Source organism: Cibotium barometz, chromosome 16, assembly GCF_041138505.1.
Source record: "Cibotium barometz isolate CiBa-2024 chromosome 16, ASM4113850v1, whole genome shotgun sequence".
NCBI lineage: Eukaryota > Viridiplantae > Streptophyta > Polypodiopsida > Cyatheales > Cibotiaceae > Cibotium > Cibotium barometz.
The window spans coordinates 35,598,190-35,620,445 of NC_141061.1; the positions used below are offsets into that span (position 1 = coordinate 35,598,190).

Sequence of the window (22,256 nt, forward strand, 5' to 3'; positions counted from 1 at the left end):
GCATTGGAGACCCATTCTAGGAGAGTTTGTAAAACTCATTCTCCAAATTGATCATGCATTGAGATGGAGGAAACCTAGCTTTGAGGTGGCACACAAAGGTATCCCATATGTAATGTGTCGTGCCGATGGTCACCAAGTAACGACTTCCCCAATGAGGTGCAGAGCCGCCAGATGGACTTTGTCTTGAGAACCTACAATCTTAGCCAACAAAAAATATGCAACAAATTGATGCATAAACTGAGTGACTGCAGAATGATCACTTACCATCATACTTACTGAAATTTGGTTGAGCACAGGTTACAGTGGTGGAGGAACTGAGCCCAGGTACTAGTTTAGGAAGTGCCCCTATTAGACTGGCCTATAAGGTTGTCACCATCAGTTGATGCTGGAGTTGCATAGCTTCCCAGTCGAGCTTGTATTGATGATCCAACGCTACGAGTTATACCCGCCGACGCTACCTTGTCCATCTGTTCAGCAAGTTCCCAAAGTCTTTGCTGCTCCATCAGAAGAAGCATGCATCCAAAATATGTGGGACCCTATTTTTTAGGCTGCTCTTTAAGCTTTTCTGCTTCTTTTGCTTATTGAATCCCAGCTTTGCTACGGAAGATTATGACTAAAGGCTGAAGACTTCAGGATGCCTTGGACTGAAGCATAATGAAGTAACTTGCTGAAAAGTATGTATGGACAAGTCAAGAAACTCAAGCACACATAATTCTGCTCTTAATCACTGCTGAATTGTGAAGGAATGGGATGATTTTAGCATGGTATGTGACATTGGGCACAAGACCAAATATAGCTGATGGTTGGCATTCTGGATTGGCATCATGATTCATCAGGTTCAGTCCACAGAAAAGTGGCATGCATCCATGCTAGTCCCCACAGGTTTTCTTTACACGGTTTGATGGATAGCTTGGTCATCATCAGTAGGAATGTTCCAAATGCACAGGCCAACTCAAAGTCTCCCACACAAGGCCACTAAGCTTTTTCTATAACATCGACAAATGCTATACACCTAGCATCCGCATAGATATTCGACATTGAAACATATACAGCAGCCTCATTGGGCTGAAGTTGCAATGCATGACTGTACACCTGTTTTCCCAGCTGCACATTGCCATGTATACGACATGCACCCAGCAAACATAGCCAGAAGGCCAGATCAGGCTGCACAGGCATTCTTGACAACATATTTTCCACCTTAATGAAGTCTCCTGCACGTCCAAGAAGGTTGACCATAATGACATAATGCTTAATTTCTGCACCTAGTCCAAAATGACCATTCATGGAGAGGAAGTACTCAAGACCCTTTTCAACAAGACCAGTATGACTGCAACTTAAGAGAAGTGCAAAAAAAGTTACTCTATTTGGCTGGCTACCTCTACAATGCATTTCCTCAAAAGACTGCACACTAGCCGCATAATTCCCTTCTCCTGCAAAACCGGCAAGAATTGCATTCCATGACTCCACAGTAGGTTGGCGCATCTCATGGAAGACTGCTTGGGAATCTACCATACTTGCACAATTCCCATACGCATGAAGCATAGTGGTTGCTAGAAAAGTCCTTACATCAAGCCCAGCACACACAGCAGTAAAATGGATCTGACTACATATCTCTTTACGTCCTGTTTCGCTACATGCTTGCAAGATGCATACGAGTGTAACATCATTCAGAGTCACCCCTTCATCTTGCATTTCTCTATAGAGTTGTAAAGCCTGATCTCCTTTACCTTGCTCGACGTACCCTGAGAGCACCGCATTCCATGACACGACATTGCGTTGGCACAACCCACCAAACACATCTTCTGCTTCCACAAGTCTCCCACATTTTCCATACATGCTCACAATAGTATTACCAACAAAGACATCTGAAGCAAAGCCTTTCCTGCGGGCATCAGCATGTAATGCCTGACCGATATGAAAAGCCATCAACTTAATAGACAGCCCCTCTACAACAGCATCTTCTTCCTTCTCTCTGAGGGCACAACATGCTTGAAGGGCAATCACAAAAGTATGTGGGTCTGGACTTGCCCCCTCCTCGTGCATGTGTGTGTACAATTGTAAAACTCTCTTCCCTTGGCCCTGCTCAACATAGGCTGAAAGCATTGCGTTCCATGACACGACATTGCGTCCTGACAATGTCACAAAAACATTTTCTGCTTTTCCTATGGCTGCACACTTAGCATACAACGTCATAAGGGAGTTACCCACAAAGACATGTGAAGCAAATCCCTTCCTCCATGCATCAGCATGTAATGCATGGACAACATCTAGAGACATCATTTGTCTTGAATGGATACCCAAAACAGCTTCATCATTGTCTATCAAGGTGCCACATGCTTGAAGGGCAATGACAAATGTCCGCTCATCTGGACTCACATTTTCCTCTTGCATTTGTCTATACAGCTGTAAAGCTCTCTCTCCTTGACCTTGCTCAAGATAAGCACAAAGCATCACATTCCATGTCGCAATGCTGCATTTGGACAACCATGTGAACACGTGCTCTGCTTCCAAAATGCATCCACACTTGCCATACAAATTTATCAGAGTATTGCTGACAAAGACATTCGAAGTAAAGCCATTTCTACACACATCAGCATGTAGTGTCTGGCCAATTTCTAGAGACATGGCTTTGGCTGATAAGCTCTCCTCTTTGTTCTCTAAACAGACTACACATGCCTGAAGAATGTTTACAGCCGTCCGTTCATCTAAAACAGTGCCTGCCTCTAGCATTTTTTTGTAAAGATGTAAAGCTTTCTCACCTTGACCTTGCTCAACATACGCCGAAAGCATGACATTCCATGACACTACATCTTGCTGGGACAATCCTATGAAGATATTCTCTGCATCCCAGACACTTCCACACTTGCCATACATATTTACAATGGTACCACCCACAAAGGCATCTAGAGCAAAGCCCTTCCGCCCGGCATCTTCATGTAATGCCTGGCCAATTTCCAAAGACCTTACTTTAAGTGATCGCCCCGCCACAACAACAGCTTCTTCCTCCTCTGCAAGGAGGCAACATGCTTGAAGGAAAAGCACGTAAGCTTGTTGGTCTAGACTTACACCTTCCTCGTGCATTTGTCTATACATCTGTAAAGCTTTCCCTCCTTGCCCTTGCTCGACATACCCTTTAAGCATTGTAGTCCATGACACCACATTACGCTTAGACAACCTACTAAACACACCCTCAGCTTTCACAACATCCCCATACTTGCCGTACATACACATAAGGGTGCTAGCAACAAGAAGATGTGAAATGAAACCCTTCTTATGAGCATCCGCATGTAATGCTTGACCAATGACTAGGCTAACCTCTTCATTTAAGATTTCCTCCACAATCGCTACTTCGGAACAACATGCTTGAATGGCCATTACAAAGGTCAGCTCATTTGGTTCCATGCCTTCCTCTTGCATTTGTCGGTAAAGCAACAAAGCCTTGCTTGCTTCACTTTGCTCAACATAACCTGACAGCATAGCATTCCATGACACAACATTGCGCTGCCACAACTCATTGAACATGACCTCTGCTTCCATGATGCTTCCACACTTGCCGTACATGCTCAGGATCGTGTTTCCAACGAAAACATTTGAAGTGAGGCCCTTCCTCCTGACTTCATCATGTAGTTTCCGGCCCTCTTCGATATCAGGTATGCTGCCACAAGCTTTGAATAGGCTTACGTAAGTATAACAGTCAGGCTCCATACCATCCTTTTGCATAAACTGATACATTCTCAGGGCCTCCTGGCCTTTCCCCCAGTCTGTATAGCCAGAAATCATGGCTGTCCATGCAAAGATGGTCCGACACCGCAATGCATGGAATACTTTCCATGCATCATCCATGCCGCCGCACTTGGCCAAGGTGATCACCAAGTAGTCACCTAGCAAGCCAGTGAACTCCGATCTATGTGAAGCCACATGTGCAAGCACTTGCTTGGCATGAGGCAGGGCCTTCTTCTTGATGCAAGCCTTGAGCAGGGGCATGTAGACATTGTCTGGAGGGGAAGTGTCCGGACGCTCAATGTGTGAAAGGACATGGAGGGCCATGTCCAGCTGACCATTTTGGCATAGAGTGTGGAGCTCCTCATGTAACTTCCCATATGAACAGCTCTTCCGTGTATGCAGATTTTGCAGGGTTTCCGATAGAAAGCTTACAGATGGGTGCTGGTGTTGGTGACTCTCCGCAAGTTGTTGCGGTATCCTCTGTAGAGATTGAGCTGTGGTACAATGGTACTTCAACGTTGAGCCATGGGCAAAGCGCCGTTGGCAGCCCACGAAGCCCGCCATGGTAGAATAATGCATTCATCACCTCGGCCTGCGCTTGCATCTCTGAACTTCTGAAGCGACGAAGAGCGCGTGAGCAACCTCCTGTATGGCATAACAAACACCTGGTTATGTATGTATATTATTATTAAAAGGACCCAAAACGTTTTTTCTTCGAGCCATTAATTAATGACTGTTGTGCAGCTGTTTAAGGTGGAGTTCCCACGCGGGCCTCCGCTGCCGTTTTTGAATTCCAAAAAACTATAGGCATGTTTCCACGCCTTGCTTGGTTGGCAACTGGTTTTCACTTTTCAGAAATTAATGAAGAAGAAGACACGCCCTTTGAGTTCATCTTGTGGTAGGATTTGGAAGTGTTCAGCTCACAACCGGTTGCGAATTTTAATGAGCGTGGAAATGGGCCTTATGTCGCCTCATGTTCCCGCTCTACAGTGTACACACAACCTCATAAATATAGTTTGGCATGCATCATTATGTGTGGACATGAAACTACCATAAGGTTGGGCAGGGTTAAACACTTCCGCATATGAAAATGCAGTCTATGCATGATTAATGCATTCCATCCAAGCAAAACTACAATAAATCTCAGACAATCCCAACATAGAGACAAGTGGACTATGCTCTGAAACCACTATTTGGTATGAAATATCAACACACTCACTCCATAGGAAAACAAAAGCACAAACACAGAAGCCAATAAACAATACTATACTAATAAACATAAAAGCGAACAAACACTCTCACTCTCACATGCAATCAATTCTCAACTTATACGGAGCATAAAGATCATACGTGTAATGAAGTAGGAACCTTCGTTAGGGCATGGGCATGGGCTCAACTATAAAAGGGGCGATTGGTCCTTCACTTGTACCTTTTTAACATTTTGGCATACTTTAATTTTATGAATCTTGGAGCTCAAGGCTACCATGTTCATGGCTTCATGGAACGCTATTTCCATCCTTTGGTGAAACTTGGCTAAATCTATTAGGCACCTTGATGTTTTGGTGTAATTTTTTATGTTCGCATGCAATTGATCATGGTGATTTGTCCCAAATCTTAGCTTGGTATAGATGTTTCATTCCAATTGGTATCAGAGCTCTTATGTTTTGATCCATGGTTCCATTAATTTTTGCACATTTTTTGTTAGACTATGGTTCTTGGACCAAATTTGAGCACAGGACCAAATTTTTTTAAGGTTGTGGACCAAATTTGAACTAAGTGGAGATGATTAGCTATTAATCTTCTGATAATCTCATTTATACTTTCTCCTCCACTTTTCTTCAAGCTTTCCATGGCTAAGGTTCACCACACAATAGCTGTTTTGCAATCACAACCTTGGGGCTTCTTAGCATCACATAGAGCACCATTTTGAGGTAATTTTTATGTGTGGATTTTTTTTAAATTTTTCCCCCTCTTCTCATGAGGCCAAGAAACCCTAGAAATAGTGATCTTAAGCTTCCAAGGTGACCAAGATCCATCCTACTCTCATCCACTACTCATTGGACACCCTTGGGAGCATTATGTGCTTGAGCACCTCTTCCAAAACACCTTGGGAGCATTATGTGCTTGAGCACCTCTTCCAAAACACCTTAGAAGCAAGTGGCGAAATTGAGGGCTGTAGGGTCTTCTGCTTCTTCTGCACATACAAGCTTCTCTATGAGCAATGGTCACATTTCTAGCATACCAATGCTCATCGGAGGCCAAATGGGATGTACATGAAGCATTCCTTGAAGATCTTGGTGGTCATGGAGCTTCTTAAAGTCGACAAAATCAGAGAATAATTCTTCACAAATCAACATAAAAAGAGGCTAAATCTTCATCAACTCCAAGCATTGGTGTTGCCTAAGGGCCATTGGTGAGTAGCTATTTCCAATCTTTGATTCAATGGTTTTCTTCTTGCAAGCTTCCATGGCATTTAGGGATTTCTCCCAAAAACCCAAATTCCTAAGAAATTAGCCATTCGTTAATATGCTTGCCTTCACATTGCTAATACATGTCATGGTGGTGAGGGCATGAGTTGTGGTTGTTGGTTGTGGTGGTCTGATGATACTGGATGTATCATCAGACTACAACCAACAACCATAGTTGGCTTCACATTTCTAATACATGCCATGGTGAGGGCATGAGTTGTGGTTGTTAGTTGTGGTTTGATGATACTGGATGTTTGGGAGCTATTATGGACAATGGAGGGAAGCATGAGTCCATGCTAAGTTGGTTAATGATATGAAATAGTGACATGAGTTCATAACTCATTGTAAGCATCTCTACCCTACATTTGAGATTCATATAAACCAACACTACACATTGTACTCACACATTACATTTCCTAGAATACTAGTGATGTGTAAGGGTATCTTGGCATATGACGAAAAGGCCAAGGGGAGCATGTCTTGAACCAGCCGTGTCATGAGTGCTTTGGTAAAGCGGTACGAGAGGGGATTAGGTACTTGGTGTGAAGATTTGGTCCCAACTCTTGCCTCAAACATTAAACTTGGTAAAAGAGGGTGGGAAGTGCTTGGCCGGGAGATCGATAAGCATCGACACACTTCTTTGACACCTGAAGACTTCAAAAAATACTTGCATGGAGCAGAGGGGGCCATCTTATGGACACATTGGCACATGAATGGTCAAAGAGTTTACATTAAGTGATGCCAAGTGATGTATGCAATGTTGCCAAGTGTAAGTGATTGATTGGATATTGGATTGGATGCAATAGGAAAATTGAGATTTGGCTTGCAAAGGAGACCATGTCAAAATTTTTCTATGTGGTTTGGAATGCTAATGATGCAAGGGAGGATGACCTATTGCAATTTGGAAGACATTTGGAATCTACTTGGAGTCACTTTGACATTTCCTACAGAAACCTAAAACCCTAATTCATTCTGTACACATTTGGATTGAGGTTTGGGCATTTAGGTTTGTCCCAAATCTTAGCTTGGTATGGATGCTTCAATCCAATAGGCAGCACACAGGGACTATACCAAGACACACTGCACAGTTTGATTGGTGGAAGTCTACATAATTTTTTCCTCTCCAACTTTACGACTCTCATGAAAGATACAACTTTACGACTCTCATGAAAGATACAACTACCCACGTACAAACCCACGTACAAACTCCAACTTTACGACTCTCATGAAAGATACAACTACCCACGTACAAACCCACGTACAAACTCCAACTTTACGACTCTCATAATTTTTTCCTCTCCAACTTTACGACTCTCATGAAAGATACAACTACCCACGTACAAACCCACGTACAAACTCCCACAAGTACAAACCCTCATTACCATGATCCCCTCACAAGGTATTATCTTTACCTCTTGCGACCCATCGTCTTGCATCCATCCTCGGTTCCTGGAAGAGGTTGACATTATTAACATCTCCCATGGGGCATTGTAAAATTTAAAAAAAATAACAAGTTTCCTCCCAAATTAGTGATATGGTAAATTAACAAGTTTCCATATTTGGTAACTGGAAGAGGTTGACATGATTAATAAGAACTCCTATGGGGCATTGTAAAATTCAAATAAATTAACACGTTGTCGTGCCATGGCACGTCTATGGTGTGAAACCATGTATATGAGGCCATTAAATGCAAATCCAGATGCATGGGATTAAGTGCCATGACTTGAGTCATTATATGATGCCCATGTACATATGTTCATATTGTAAATGAGGTTCAATAAGACGAGCCGAGGCTGAGTTTGGTCTCGAAGCTTTTGTAGATGAGTGTGATGTGAATTATGGAGTCTTATGCTTATGGTAGACCTTGCAGTAGGGAACACCCTTCTCAACATGTATGGAAATGTGAGAGCATGTATGATATAAGGATTGGTTTTGAAGAATACCCTTTGGAGATATCGTGTCTTGGAATGCCATGATTTCAATTCTTACTCGGAATGAGCAAAACAAGAAGAACTTCAATAAGATACTGCACACATTCAAAGTCTTTGTGTATCCTCATAGGCAGAATGATCCCTTCAATAATATCTTCATGCCCATGGATGGTGAACCTAGTGGCAACTATGCTAGTGAGAGCTATTTCAAGATGGCTCTTGTGAGTAAGGTGGTGGTGGTGGTTCTGCTGTTACTCAGACCTCATGGGTAAGTTGGAAACACTCAGTTATGTACATGGTCTGTGTGGCTATGTAAATGATGGTATGGGTGGCTCGTCAAAGGGTTATGTAAATCATGTAAATGGCTACCCATGTGCATGATGTGTAGTAGCTTCTCTATGGTATCGATGGGCCGAGTCAAATACCTCTTATGGGAGTGCAAGCATGATGTGTAGTAGCTTCTCTATGGTATCGATGGGCCGAGTCAAATACCTCTTATGGGAGTGCAAGCATGATGCATGCTTTAGTAGACTTATGATTGTATATGATGTTTGATGCTGCTTTGGTCCAAGCATACGCATACAAGGAGTAGAAATATCACATGTATAGAAGGCAGTGAAGGCGGCAGCTTGCGTGGCAGTAACAAAAACGGAGAAATCCGAAATTAATGCAAAAAAAAAGGTGGCGCAAGTGTTTTTGAGAACTTTGGAAATACGAAGTTTCAGCCGCAAAAGGTATGCGCGCCCGAATTCCTTGCGGGAAGGGGAGAAAAACCAGAAAGTGGCGCATATCGTCTGTGTGTGTGCAAAAAATGAGAACCAGGGGCGTCTTCTAACCAGTGATTTTTAAATCAAAACGGCGCTTACTGTTTACAGCTTCTAGGGATTAGAATTAACAAGTGATTGAAGAGCTATTACAAGAGATGATCTTCATGTTTTTTTGTGATTTTGGCGCAAACGGCAGCGCATGAGAAATAGCGAAATCAAAGGGAAAATTTTGCTTTTTTTTACTCAGATAAGTGAAATCTTGTTTGATGTTATTTACGATTTGAAAAAAATCATATAAAAGTTTTTTTTACAAGAAGCCTTTGAAAGAATATATGGTTTTGAAGAACCATGGAATAAAAAGGCATTTGGTTTTGGATTGATAGACATGGTGATTTTAAAAAAAAAACAGATGAATATGTTGTACATGCTCCATGTGCCATCTTTTGCCTTGTGAATTGTTGGAATCTGAAAGCAGGTTTTCAGGTGATCAAGAGACATTTTAAAATGATGAAATTGTCATTTTATGGTACATGTGATGTGAATTGTCACATGTATATGGAAATCATTTGTAGAATGTGTTAAGCCTACATGTGATTGGTTTGAGGCATTTGGAAAAGGGAGCCAGTAAATCTATGCTTGGAACGGGACATGCTCTTGATACACAATTTATGTGCAATCATCAGGCAACACTATATTCGTGAGTTTGGGAATTTCCCAACTCCCATTTTTTGAATACTAAAAAGGTGGGACCTGGATAACATGCCTATAAGTTTCTCAAAACCATATCATGTGACCTATTGTTGGAAAATGGAATCTAGTGAGCTATATAGCGCTCAATTTGGAGTAACGGTGTTCAAGTTATGATTAATCCAAAGATCTGACCACGTGTCCCAAACTACTGGGAAATTCCCATATTCCCCAATATGGTGTTAGGCTGAATTCGGGGATGTATTGAGGTGAATTGGCACATGTTTATGTCATCAAAAATGGAGATGTCTTATGCTCCTTGGAGAGTAATGTGTGTGAGTTTCCTTGTTGGGATTAGAAGTTACTCTCACAGCTAAAAGTCTCGTACTTTCCCAGCGACACCGTCGTCACGACAGCTTTTTGGTGAACCCGACGTGAAACTGCTGGGGTGAGAGTGTGGTGAAATACACAGGGAAGCTATGGCTGAGAATCCTGAGGGTCAGGGGGTTCATTTTGACTCCGGAGTTATGCAAATGTTTCAGATGTTTACTATGTATATGCAACAGCAGCAGCAAGCTGCTGAGAGGGGACAAATTTCCACGACCAAAGCACTGCAATCAATTGTGAAAAAGGTGGATCAATTTGATGGTAAGGATATCACAAAGTACCTGCGCAATTACACAAAGGAAATGGAGCTAAACAGGGTGACTGAGGAGGATATGGTTCGAAGCTTTGAGCTGGTATGTGTTCCTGAAATAAGAGAGCGCATAAGAGGATTGCAGACAGCACATGGTGGTAGAAATTGGGAGGAGTTCAAGCTTGCTTTAAAGGATGAATATTTCATGGAGGATTCTGAGCGAGTGACCAAACGAACTTTCTTGGAGTGGGTCACAAAACCCAAAATGGAAATTTCTGCCCCACAGAGTTGCTAAGAGAGTTTGAGAAGCGCTATGCCCAACTGTCAAGGATAGAGCGCACAACTTTGGGATAGAGAAAAAACAGAGCTCTTCTTACAAGCAGCTGGGAAAGATCTCCAAGAGAAACTGGAAATCCTCCTTGAGAATAAGGATACAGAGCAGGGGCTAAAGAATGATTGGAATGATGTTGAGGATGCGGTCACCATGCTAGCAAAGCGGCAGCGAAGGAGGGATAAAATGGTGATGAGCTCGGCAACTCCTATAACTGCTGTTACTCCTGAGAATCTACCAAAACCAGCTGCTACAATCCCAAAGGTAGAAGGGCCGATGGATGAGCTTATTAAGGGTATGCGAGACCTAAAATTGAAGATGTCCAGGATTGAGGAAAAAGGGCTATCATTAGGGCAGGCTTCTATGCAAAGGCCTCAAAGCAAAGAAGGGTTTACATTCAGATGCATATCGTGTGATGACCCAGAGCATGCAAAGAAAGACTGTGCTAGCTATAAAGAAGCCCTCAAAAATCAACTTGTGTTTTTCAAAGATGGGAAAATCCACCTTACAGAGACTGGTCTTCCATTAAGCACAAACTTTGGAAAAGGAGGGATGAAAAAACTGGTTGAGGACATGGTCGCTGGACATGCCATCTCTATGGTTGAGGCGGCAACCTATGGGTTAAAGGTTGGTCAATCAAAGCAAGAATCTGAGAATGATGAAGATTATGAGAATAAAGATTTTTGGCCATCAACAATGGAACTAATTGCGTCAAAGAAGGTGTCTAAGCAGGCTTTGCATGAGGCAGGTGACTGTATACGTCTTGAGACTGGCTGGGAAGAGCCTGTGGATTCTTTATCTGTTCATGCCTACATTGCAAAATGCCAGAATAATGAGGCACAGGTAGAGGAAAAGCGTAAGAGGGAAAATGAGGAAGGAGGGCCATCAAAAAGGGTCACCCGTGGAAGTGAAAAGAAGGATCCTGGGCCATCACATATGCCTCCACCGCATAGCAGACCTCCACAGGAAGTATCAATGGAAGAAGTGCCAGCAAAAATGAAGCATGAGAAGGAGAAGGGTAAAGGGAAAGGTCCACTCTACAAGATTCAATCTGATATTGAAGCCGCAACAGATCTCAAAAAAGGTGCTTGAAGAGAGGATTCTAAACAGCAGGGTGGAATTTACACTAGGGGAAGTTTTGGGAATTGCAAAGAAAGAATTCCATGATGAGATAATTGATATTATACGAAGGAAGAGGCAGTCCATAATTGAATCTATTCCATCACAAGGGGAGGCAAGCACTTCCAAGACTCATGGAGTACAGGTACAGCAAAAGGAAGAGAGAGAAAATGTGGTGGAATGTAATCACTCTGCTGAAGGGGCACGACAAGTGCGCTTTGTGGTGGATGAGGATGATGAAAAAGAAGTTCTTACAAATAGTCATTATTCCAGGAGCCATTGGGCAAGAGCAACCACTGAAACCCTTGTCAAGATAGGTGACTTGGAAGAGCCGTATGTCGCTCTAATCGACCATGGGTCTGAGATAAATCTTATGGCTAAAAATCTCTACAACAAATGTAAGTGGCCAATGGATGTAGATCATGGGTGGATGATTAAAGCAGCTAATAACTCATCTGGAGAGCTCTATGCAGCCTGTCCAAATGTAAGGGTAACTATAGGGGATGTGAAAGATGATCAAAACTTCTTTGTTCAAGAGATGTCATCGTATCCCCTCATCCTTGGGCAACCCTACATTACAGCTGTGAGAATGGAAACAAAAATTTTGGATGATGGCTTGGCATATGCAAGAATAAGGAGTAAAGATGGCAAGAAAGCTGTTCAGTTTTTGACAGTTTGTACTAACCATGAAAGGAACCGTGAGTCTCTTCGAGCACAGTCACTCCCAAAGATAAACAGAGAATTCATGAACTACAGGGAGATGAGGGATTTTGGCCAGGTGCCATTGTAAAGCGGGATTCCAATGGTACAAGGGAAAATGAGTTCTCACAGGACTTAATCAATGTAAATAACTTTTCAGCAAATTTTCAGGGATTTTCTAGCTATGGGTCACTGGTCTTTGTAAAAAGCAAGAACTTGAAGCGTGGTATGCGTCGACATGTACAAAATGAACAAAAAAGTCTTGAGCAGTGTGGTCTTTTGGAGAAGAATGAGTTTATTTCAGGGGTGCTTGATGAGGTGTCATTTGTGGATACTATGGATGTGTTTTTTGCTATGGGAAGAGCATGCTTACAGGGTGGAAATGAGATGATAGAGGTGTCATCTGTGGGGATGTATGATATAATCCGAGAATTTGAGGGGATGGAATGTAAAAACATGAATTGTGAGATGGATGCTCATGTTGATACAAAGTATAAAACGATTGCAAAGAAGGTGAAACCAGTTGCTTTGCCCTTGCCACCAGAAAGCAAGGAGAAATTAGATGAAGCCTCTATGCAACCAAATCTCAGAGATCCAAAGAAAATTGGACATAAGTTTACACAAGAAACCCTAAAAGAGCTAAAGGTTGGTGAAAAGGATTTTCTGTTGCCAGTTGAAAGGGAATGCTTTGAGGAGATGCTTGTAAAACATGGGAAGGCCTTTGCTTTTCAGCCGCATGAGATAGGCTATGTTGATCCAAGCATAATAGCACCAATGGTGATCTTCACTGTTCCACATGTGCCCTAGAACCTGCGGCCAATTCCAGTACCAAAGGCTCTTTTGCCAAAGCTCATGGAATTACTAAAAGAAAAGATCAGGATAGGAATTTTGGAGCCATCATGCGCTCCATATTCCAACAGATGGTTTACCGTGCCAAAGAAAAATGGAACATTGCGCTTCATTCAAGATCTGCAACCTGTAAACAAAGTCACAATCAGGAATGTGGGAGCAGGTCCGATTGTGGACGAGTTTGCAGAAGCATTTGCAAGGAAAGCTATATACTCTATGGGTTATCTGTATTCGGGATATGATCAGTTTCAGCTGGATATACAAAGTAGGGACTTGACTACAATGAAAACTCCTTTGGGATTGGTAAGAATGTGTACCTTACCACAGGGAGCCACCAACTCAGTGGCGCATATGATGAATGGAATGAATAAAGTCTTGCGAGACTTTATACCACAAATAACTATGCCTTTTCTGGATGATGTGCCAATAAAGGGCTGTGATGAGAAAAATAAAGATGAGGATTTGGATTCGAGGGGGTGCCGCAAGTTTGTGGCGAATCATATAAAGGATTGTGATATGATTTTATCTAGGCTTGAAGAGGTCAATCTTACTTTATCTGGACCGAAATCAGTGTTTGGGGTTGGTGAAGTGCTAATAGTGGGGCATCTTTGTAGTACTAGTGGACACCGACCTTGCCCAGCCAAAATAGATGCAATACAAAGAATGAAAGAGATATGCATTAATGTTACAGAGCTGAGGAGATTTCTTGGTGCATGTGTCTTTTATGTTATTTGGATCCCACATTATGCACATGTAGCAGATCCTCTTTATCAACTTTTGAGGAAAAATCAAAAATTTTTGTGGAGTGCAGTACATATTAAAGCTATGCGGAAGCTAAAATGTTTGCTCCAATCATCACCTACTCTAAGGAAGGCAGATTATGAGTGTGGCAAGCCTATGATTGTTACAGTTGATACTAGTCCTACTGGGATAGGATGGGCAGTAGGGCAAGATGATGAGGATGATCACAGGTATGTAATCAGATTTGGAGCAAAGGTATTAAGCATTCGTCAGCAAAAATATCTGCAGATCAAGAGGGAGTTATGGGGAATAGTCACTGCTCTAAAATGTGAAAAAGAATATCTTATTGGGGCATCTGTACTTGTGGAAACTGATTGCTTGCCACTCCTTGGGATGATTGCAAGCTGCACCACTCCAGATATTGCTATGCTTAGGTGGATTGCCTATATCAAGTCACTAAATCCTGAGTTTGAGCATATTGCAGGAAAAGATAATCCAGTTGCAGATATGCTATCAAGAGCCAGGTATGAAGATGAAAAAGAGATGATTAGTGACATTGATGATGTAGGTACAAAGTTCTACACTACTGCATATACAAAGGGGGACCATACTTACCTATCAAATGCACTTGAGTCTTTTACTGAGGAAATGTATGAAGGAGATTGGTTGCTTATTGGTCAATACTTGAGTACTCTGACAAGACAGGAAATTTGGTCTGACTCAGAATTTAAGAGGATCCGCAGAAAAGCATATGGTTATTTTCTGAAGGAAGGAATGCTATGCCACAGAGAGTCATATGTGATAAAGAGACTCAAGGGAAGCTCATGAAAGAATTCTATGAGAGTCTCTGGGCTGGACATCGAAGTGTGTGGGCCACCTTTACCAAAATAAAGGAAAAATATTGGTGGAAAGGAATGTATAAGGATATTTCCCAATATGTGGAAACATGCATGGTATGTCAAATGTACTCAAATGTGCGACATCGTGATGGCTTGCAACCAACCTACCCACCTGCCATGCACTACAAATGGGTAGTGGATCTAGTTACAATGCCTTTGGGAATTTGGCAGATGCGGTACATAGCACTTGCAAGAGAAGATTTGACAAATCAGGTAGAGGGGCATGCTCTTAGAACAAAGAGTACGGAAACAGTATGCAAATTTCTCTTGGAAGATGTGATTTGCTGGTATGGTTGTGTTGGGAAAATAACAGCTGATAGGGGTGAGCTAGATGTTGAAGAAGCAAGGGAATTCTTCTCTAGAATTAGCATCAAACTGTCCCTAACATGTGCTTACAACCCTGAGGGCAATGGTAAAAGTGAGCAAGGACATCCTCCAATCGTTAAAGCTTTGGCTAAGGCATGCAGAGAAAGAATGCGAGAGTGGCCAAGGCTGCTACCATATGCTTTGTGGACTGACCGTACAACTCATAGGATACATGCCTGCAGAATTAATGTATGGTCAGAAGCCAGTAATGCCAGTTGAAGAAGTAGTTCCAACTTGGAATGTATTGCCCTGGGTGGAAGGATTGAACAGGGAAGACCTCCTTGCATTGCGAATAAGGCAGCTGGAGAGGAGCCCAGAAGATGTAGAGCTTGCTAAAGCTCGTTTGAAAGATGTAAGGTTGAAAAATAAAGAAAGATTTGATAGAAGACACAGACTTCGGCCAAAACCTATTGAAGAAGGTGATTGGGTCCTAATGTATGATAGTAGCCTTGACAACCAGTTCACTGTTCAAAGAAAGTTTACAAAAAGATGGTTTGGCCCTTACATTGTCAAGCATGTGCATGAAAATGCCACGTATACCCTGTGTGAGCTTGATGGAACAGAGATAAAGAATCTTGTGGCAGCAAAAGAATCAAGATGTTTAAAAGAAGGCATGACAGTGATCCTTTTGATTCACAGGAGACTCAGGATGAGAGGCTTGACAGTGATAGTATGGATATGGTTGAAGAGGAAGAGGATGATCTTCCTAGTAATGTAGAAGAAGAAGATGACATCCAGTTATATGTGGATCTTGATGATAATTTGGCACATACCAGAGGATGTGCAGGTTTAGAGGGGGTGGATGTCGTGCGATGGCACGTCTATGGTGTGAAACCATATGGGATTAAGTGTCATGACTTGAGTCATTATATGATGCCCATGTACATATGTTCATATTGTAAATGAGGTTCAATAAGACGAGCCGAGGCTGAGTTTGGTCTCGAAGCTTTTGTAGATGAGTGTGATGTGAATTATGGAGTCTTATGCTTATGGTAGACCTTGCAGTAGGGAACACCCTTCTCAACATGTATGGAAATGTGAGAGCATGTATGATATAAGGATTGGTTTTGAAGAATACCCTTTGGAGATATCGTGTCTTGGAATGCCATGATTTCAGTTCTTACTCGGAATGAGCAAAACAAGAAGAACTTCAATAAGATACTGCACACATTCAAAGTCTTTGTGTATCCTCATAGGCAGAATGATCCCTTCAATAATATCTTCATGCCCATGGATGGTGAACCTAGTGGCAACTATGCTAGTGAGAGCTATTTCAAGATGGCTCTTGTGAGTAAGGTGGTGGTGGTGGTTCTGCTGTTACTCAGACCTCATGGGTAAGTTGGAAACACTCAGTTATGTACATGGTCTGTGTGGCTATGTAAATGATGGTATGGGTGGCTCGTCAAAGGGTTATGTAAATCATGTAAATGGCTACCCATGTGCATGATGTGTAGTAGCTTCTCTATGGTATCGATGGGCCGAGTCAAATACCTCTTATGGGAGTGCAAGCATGATGCATGCTTTAGTAGACTTATGATTGTATATGATGTTTGATGCTGCTTTGGTCCAAGCATACGCATACAAGGAGTAGAAATATCACATGTATAGAAGGCAGTGAAGGCGGCAACTTGCGTGGCAATAACAAAAACGGAGAAATCCGAAATTAATGCAGAAAAAGGTGGCGCAAGTGTTTTTGAGAACTTTGGAAATACGAAGTTTCAGCTGCAAAAGGTATGCGCGCCCAAATTCCTTGCGGGAAGGGGAGAAAAACCAGAAAGCGGCGCATATCGTCTGTGTGTGTGCAAAAAATGAGAACCAGGGGCGTCTTCTAACCAATGATTTTTAAATCAAAACGGTGCTTACTGTTTACAGCTTCTAGGGATTAGAATTAACAAGTGATTGAAGAGCTATTACAAGAGATGATCTTCATGTTTTTTTTTTAATTTTGGCGCAAACGGCAACGCATGAGAAATAGCGAAATCAAAGGGAAAATTTCGCTTTTTTTTACTCAGATAAGTGAAATCTTGTTTGATGTTATTTACGATTTGAAAAAAATCATATAAAAGTTTTTTTTACAAGAAGCCTTTGAAAGAATATATGGTTTTGAAGAACCATGGAATAAAAAGGCATTTGGTTTTGGATTGATAGACATGGTGATTTTTTTTTTAAAAAAACAGATGAATATGTTGTACATGCTCCATGTGCCATCTTTTGCCTTGTGAATTGTTGGAATCTGAAAGCAGGTTTTCAGGTGATCAAGAGACATTTTAAAATGATGAAATTGGCATTTTATGGTATATGTGATGTGAATGGTCACATGTATATGGAAATCATTTGTAGAATGTGTTAAGCCTACATGTGATTGGTTTGAGGCATTTGGAAAAGGGAGCCAGTAAATCTATGCTTAGAACGGGACATGCTCTTGATACACAATTTATGTGCAATCATCAGGCTGAATTCGGGGATGTATTGAGGTGAATTGGCACATGTTTATGTCATCAAAAATGGAGATGTCTTATGCTCCTTGGAGAGTTATGTGTTTGAGTTTCCTTGTTGGGATTAGAAGTTACTCTCACAGCTAAAAGTCTCGTACTTTCCCAGCGACACCGTCCACGTCACGACAATGTTTCCTCCCAAATTAAAATATATTAAGCCTTTTATATGGCAGTGATATATGGACATAGGCTAACAATATGGCCCAAGACATTATTTCCCTCTTTAGGAGGATTTTCCCCCGCGAGTGTATATACACACTCTTATGAGTGTGTGCAAGTGACTTTACTTCTCTTATACTTTATTCATTCTCATCAATCTACTTTGAGTATTGTGCTTCCATCTATCTCTCCTTGCTTACTACATCTATGTGTGTTTTGCTACCTTGATTTGCACTTCAATAATTGGTACCAGAGTAGGTTCTCTTGTCCCTCATCTTCTTCTTAAGTGGTTGTTTGATTGTCTTAGGTTGAGCTATTCATCCTCTTAGGCAAAGAAGTTATACCCTTTAGTGTATAATGTTAACTATGTTAACAACAATAACTTCTATGCATTTCGGAGTGTTTCGAGCATGTTTTGGGAGTGTCATTTCAAACTACTTTTGTTCGATTTTAGGTTTTTTGCATTATTGCAAAAAATCAATAGCATTTGGTGTGCAGAGAGGGATGTCATCATCTTTGACATCGTATCTTCGAGCTCATCTTTAACACAGGTTCAACATCATCATCAACATTATCATCGTTTTTTGCATTCTTGCTAAGTATCATTTCCACACTCTACACCTTCTCATACACTTTGCACGTTTCCTTTGTTATCAGTGATCTACTTGGCAACCATCTCGGTTACATTTTGTGGGCATTGATAGTACATGCAGGTAGTTGGAATATTTGCATATTATGTCAGAGATTAGTTATATGCAAGCTCGAATGGTAAGCAATGATGTATTTGGGATGTTTTCTGCTAACTTGATGGTGTTGAAATATAGGAAATCCAAGTATTAGGAGTGTGGTGGATTTGATTTTATTTAGCCTAAAGTAGAGTGGAATATCTAGCATTGTGACACATGGTAGGATGCATGGCTGACAGGCAAGAGCCACATGTTTGTGTATATAGGTGTGCTATCTATTATTGTATGGTGTGAGAGAGCTCACCACATCTTGGTGAGAGTAATCTAGTTTGTTTGGGTTTGTCATACATTGTGTCTGCTCTCTCTCTCTCTCTCCCTCTCCTCACTCCATTGTTTGGTTCATGAGTTTAATTCATGTGTAAGATCTTGTGAGCTCTAGTTTCCCCTCATCTCATAATTCAACTTGGTATCAGAGAAACCTTCCTAGAGGCTTGTGTGAGTTATGGTGGTGAATGCCCACATGAGTGTCAGGATAGCCTAGTAGAATGTACATTGGTTTGGTTGTTGAAGTTTACTCTTGGTTATGCTACAAGGAATGCAGCAATTTCAAGGTGGAGAATCTCTACCTCGAGAGCTTGGAGGAGGAATTCAAGTTTAACAAATCTGAAAAGCTAGTTTGAGTTCATTTGCTGCAGTTTGTTTCAATTATTTTGTACCTTAAAGTTATGTGTTAAAGGCAATTTTATGCCTTGCAAGTAGGCATAAAATTGTGTTGAGTGTTGTGGAGAAGTTTGATGCCTTAATAAGAAGGCAAGAAGTGATTTTTATGCCTGAGTAAGGGGCAGATCTTGCATGAGGAAAGTTTTGCAAGAAAGAGTATGCCTAATGATAGGAAACATAAGTGATATGCCTTGCTAAGGAAAGGTAAACAGAGAAGAAGTGGAGAAGATCGTCTCCACAATCTACCTGTAAAGAGTAGCAAACACTGCAAAGCAAGAGAGCCTGTCCATCACACGAGAGAGCGTTCCACAGTAGGTCATGAAGCTTGCACGGACTTCATCTCACACATCATGAAGGAGAACCTCAGGCCACAGTTGCAGTAAGGGATGTTGAGAAGCAATGTCTTTAGCAAGAAAGCACGATGCTGATATGAATCAAGCAACAAAGAAGTAGCCCAGGAGAAGCAGCTCGCACTAGATGGCACCAGCACATTGTAAAGTGCATTCGAAGATAAAACCCACTATTGGATTGGATAAGGTACAGTTTGGTAAACCTTTATGAGAAGAAGACCTAGTCTAAGCCCATGTTCACATGGTCTATCTGATTTCAGTGTAGAAGTTCATCAAATGCAATTAAGTGTAGTTGTACAAGCACACACATACACATCCAAATTCACATGGATTTGCTTGAGCATGACATGTTTGATTATGATATGATAGATGTTTTTGATGATACTTATGATGTGCAAAAGCAACAAGATGATGATGTAGACACATCGAGGATGATATTTGCATGTGTATGATGATGGTCATTATGGACGATCCAATTTGGCTGGATGATGATGATTGTATTAATGATAATGCACATGGATATTTGGCATGGTACGAGGCACCCAATTGACCAAGGAACAAGTATTGAGATTCGCCTTCAACCTCTCAAAAAGTTGAAGGAAAATGGCATGCAAATTGATTAGTAGTTCACTGAGGATGGTGAAATAAAAACCATTAAGGGCTATGACATTTTGTATGATGAAATCGACACAAATGTGATGTAGGATGATACATGTGATAGTATGGTTTGCAATGATATGTGTTTTGATGCTTTGGATAAGCAAGAGAGTATGATGCATGATGTATGTAGGAATGATGAGGCATGTGATGGCAAGACTGAATGCATGGATAGCATTCACATGTTAGAGCATGTGTCTCTACACATGACAATGTGGTAGGTATGTTCACTTAGACTTTCTCACTAGAGAAGTTTGAAACTTTTTTTAAATCTTTGGGCTTATTGCCATTTGGGGATTGATTAACTACATACATGTTCATTTCATCACTATAGAGGGGATTTGTAGCATTTTATATGGTAGTGAGGTGTGAGCGCAGGCTAATGGATTGGGCTACTTTAATTCTCTTTAGGAGGTTTTTTTCCCCGAGTTTATATACACACTCTTATAAGTGTATGTACTAGTATCACTATATGACCACATATTATCACAATAAATAATCACATTGGTGCTTTTGCACAATCTATCATTTTGTATGGTCATAACTCAGCATGGATGTTTGACATGCAAGCTTCTCTTAGATTGCTTTATGCATGTGCTATCCCGCTTTTTTATTTTATTATCCCACATTCGTGGTGGGCAAGTTTGGGTGGCCCTTTATCTTCCTTAGTAGCAAAAAGTTGTAATGTTGTGTTTCATGTTATGTAGGAGGAGGGGCTGAAGTAGGAGGAGGGGCTGAAGTTGGATCATGGTAGAGTTTGGGTGGCCCTTTATCTTCCTTAGTAGCAAAAAGTTGTAATGTTGTGTTTCATGTTATGTAGGAGGAGGGGCTGAAGTTGGATCATGGTAGAGTAGAAGAGGTCTATGATACAGCAACATATATATGATGCCTGACAACATTAGTATCACTATATCAAAACACATTATCACCATGTAGCATCACACTATTGATACTTCTCCTTATACAGGTAGTTTTGCATAGTGTTTCCTTTTACATGGTCATACTTAACATGGATTTTGAGTAACCATTGGCTCTCAAAGGACATTGTGATGCAAGCCTATCTTTGTGTTGTATGTGCATGTTATATCCCTCTTTAACATTGGTAGCCATGCAAGTTTGCTCTAAGAGAAGAAATGCTCTCTAGGCAACCATTTATGTGGGGGGGGGTCACCTAACATCACATGGATACCACTACTTCCAAGCCTAGTTGTGATTCATGTGCCCACCATCTTCAACCAATGTTTGTGGAGGAGGACTTTAATGTTCTCTCTCTCTCTCTCTCTCTCTCTCTCTCTCTCTCAGACACACACACACACACACACACACACGTCTTGGAGATGTGACTAGGCTCCACATGCACTCTTTTTTTAAAACAAATTGTAATAAAAACTTATAGATCTCTTTTTTATTTATTTATAAGTAGCTAGACATGCACTCTACCTTTAGTCTTGTGGAGTATTTCACTCTTGGGTTTGGTGTCAAAAGTGTTGGAAGATCTTGCAAGTGACTAGTACAGGTGGCGAAAGAGGGCTTCAAGTTGGTCTTGTGGAAGGTATGCTGGGGTTGCAAGGAGAGGGGGAGAGCAAGCGAATGGAAGGAAGAGGGAGAGCCAAGAGAGGGAATGCCATAGAAGGGAGGAAGAGGGAGATGGGGAGAGCATGCAAAAGGAAGGAAGAGGGAGAGTGGGAGAGCATGCAAAAGGGAGGAAGAGGGAGAACGAACATGTCACGAAAGGGAGGAAAATGGAGAGGGGGAGAGCACGCGAAAGGAAGGAGGAGAAGAGTGAACAGGGAGGAAGAGGAAGAGTGAGAATGAGAGGGAGAGCAAACACCACGAAAGGAAGCAAAAGGAAGAGCGAGAGGGAAAGCAAACACCACGAAAGGAAGGAAGAGGGAGAGCAAACACCATGAACACCACAAAGAGCGAAAGCGAAAGTGATTAAAGGGAGGAAGAGGGAGAGCGAATGCCATGA

General features: G+C 41.6%; 1 protein-coding gene across 1 annotated transcript; it reads right to left on the minus strand.

Moving 5' to 3' along the window:
- Positions 1 to 215: 215 nt before the first annotated feature.
- LOC147630589 (pentatricopeptide repeat-containing protein At2g33680-like) lies at positions 216 to 4,603 on the minus strand. Its single transcript, XM_086810516.1, has one exon. It carries the CDS (start codon positions 4,300 to 4,302, stop codon positions 976 to 978), a length of 3,327 nt encoding a protein of 1,108 aa, XP_086666642.1. The 5' UTR covers positions 4,303 to 4,603; the 3' UTR covers positions 216 to 975.
- Between the last annotated feature and the right edge of the window lie 17,653 nt (positions 4,604 to 22,256).

Bases quoted from the DNA above. Each gene is read 5' to 3' on its own strand.
- LOC147630589 (XM_086810516.1), bottom strand. From the start codon at position 4,302: ATGCATTATTCTACCATGGCGGGCTTCGTGGGCTGCCAACGGCGCTTT.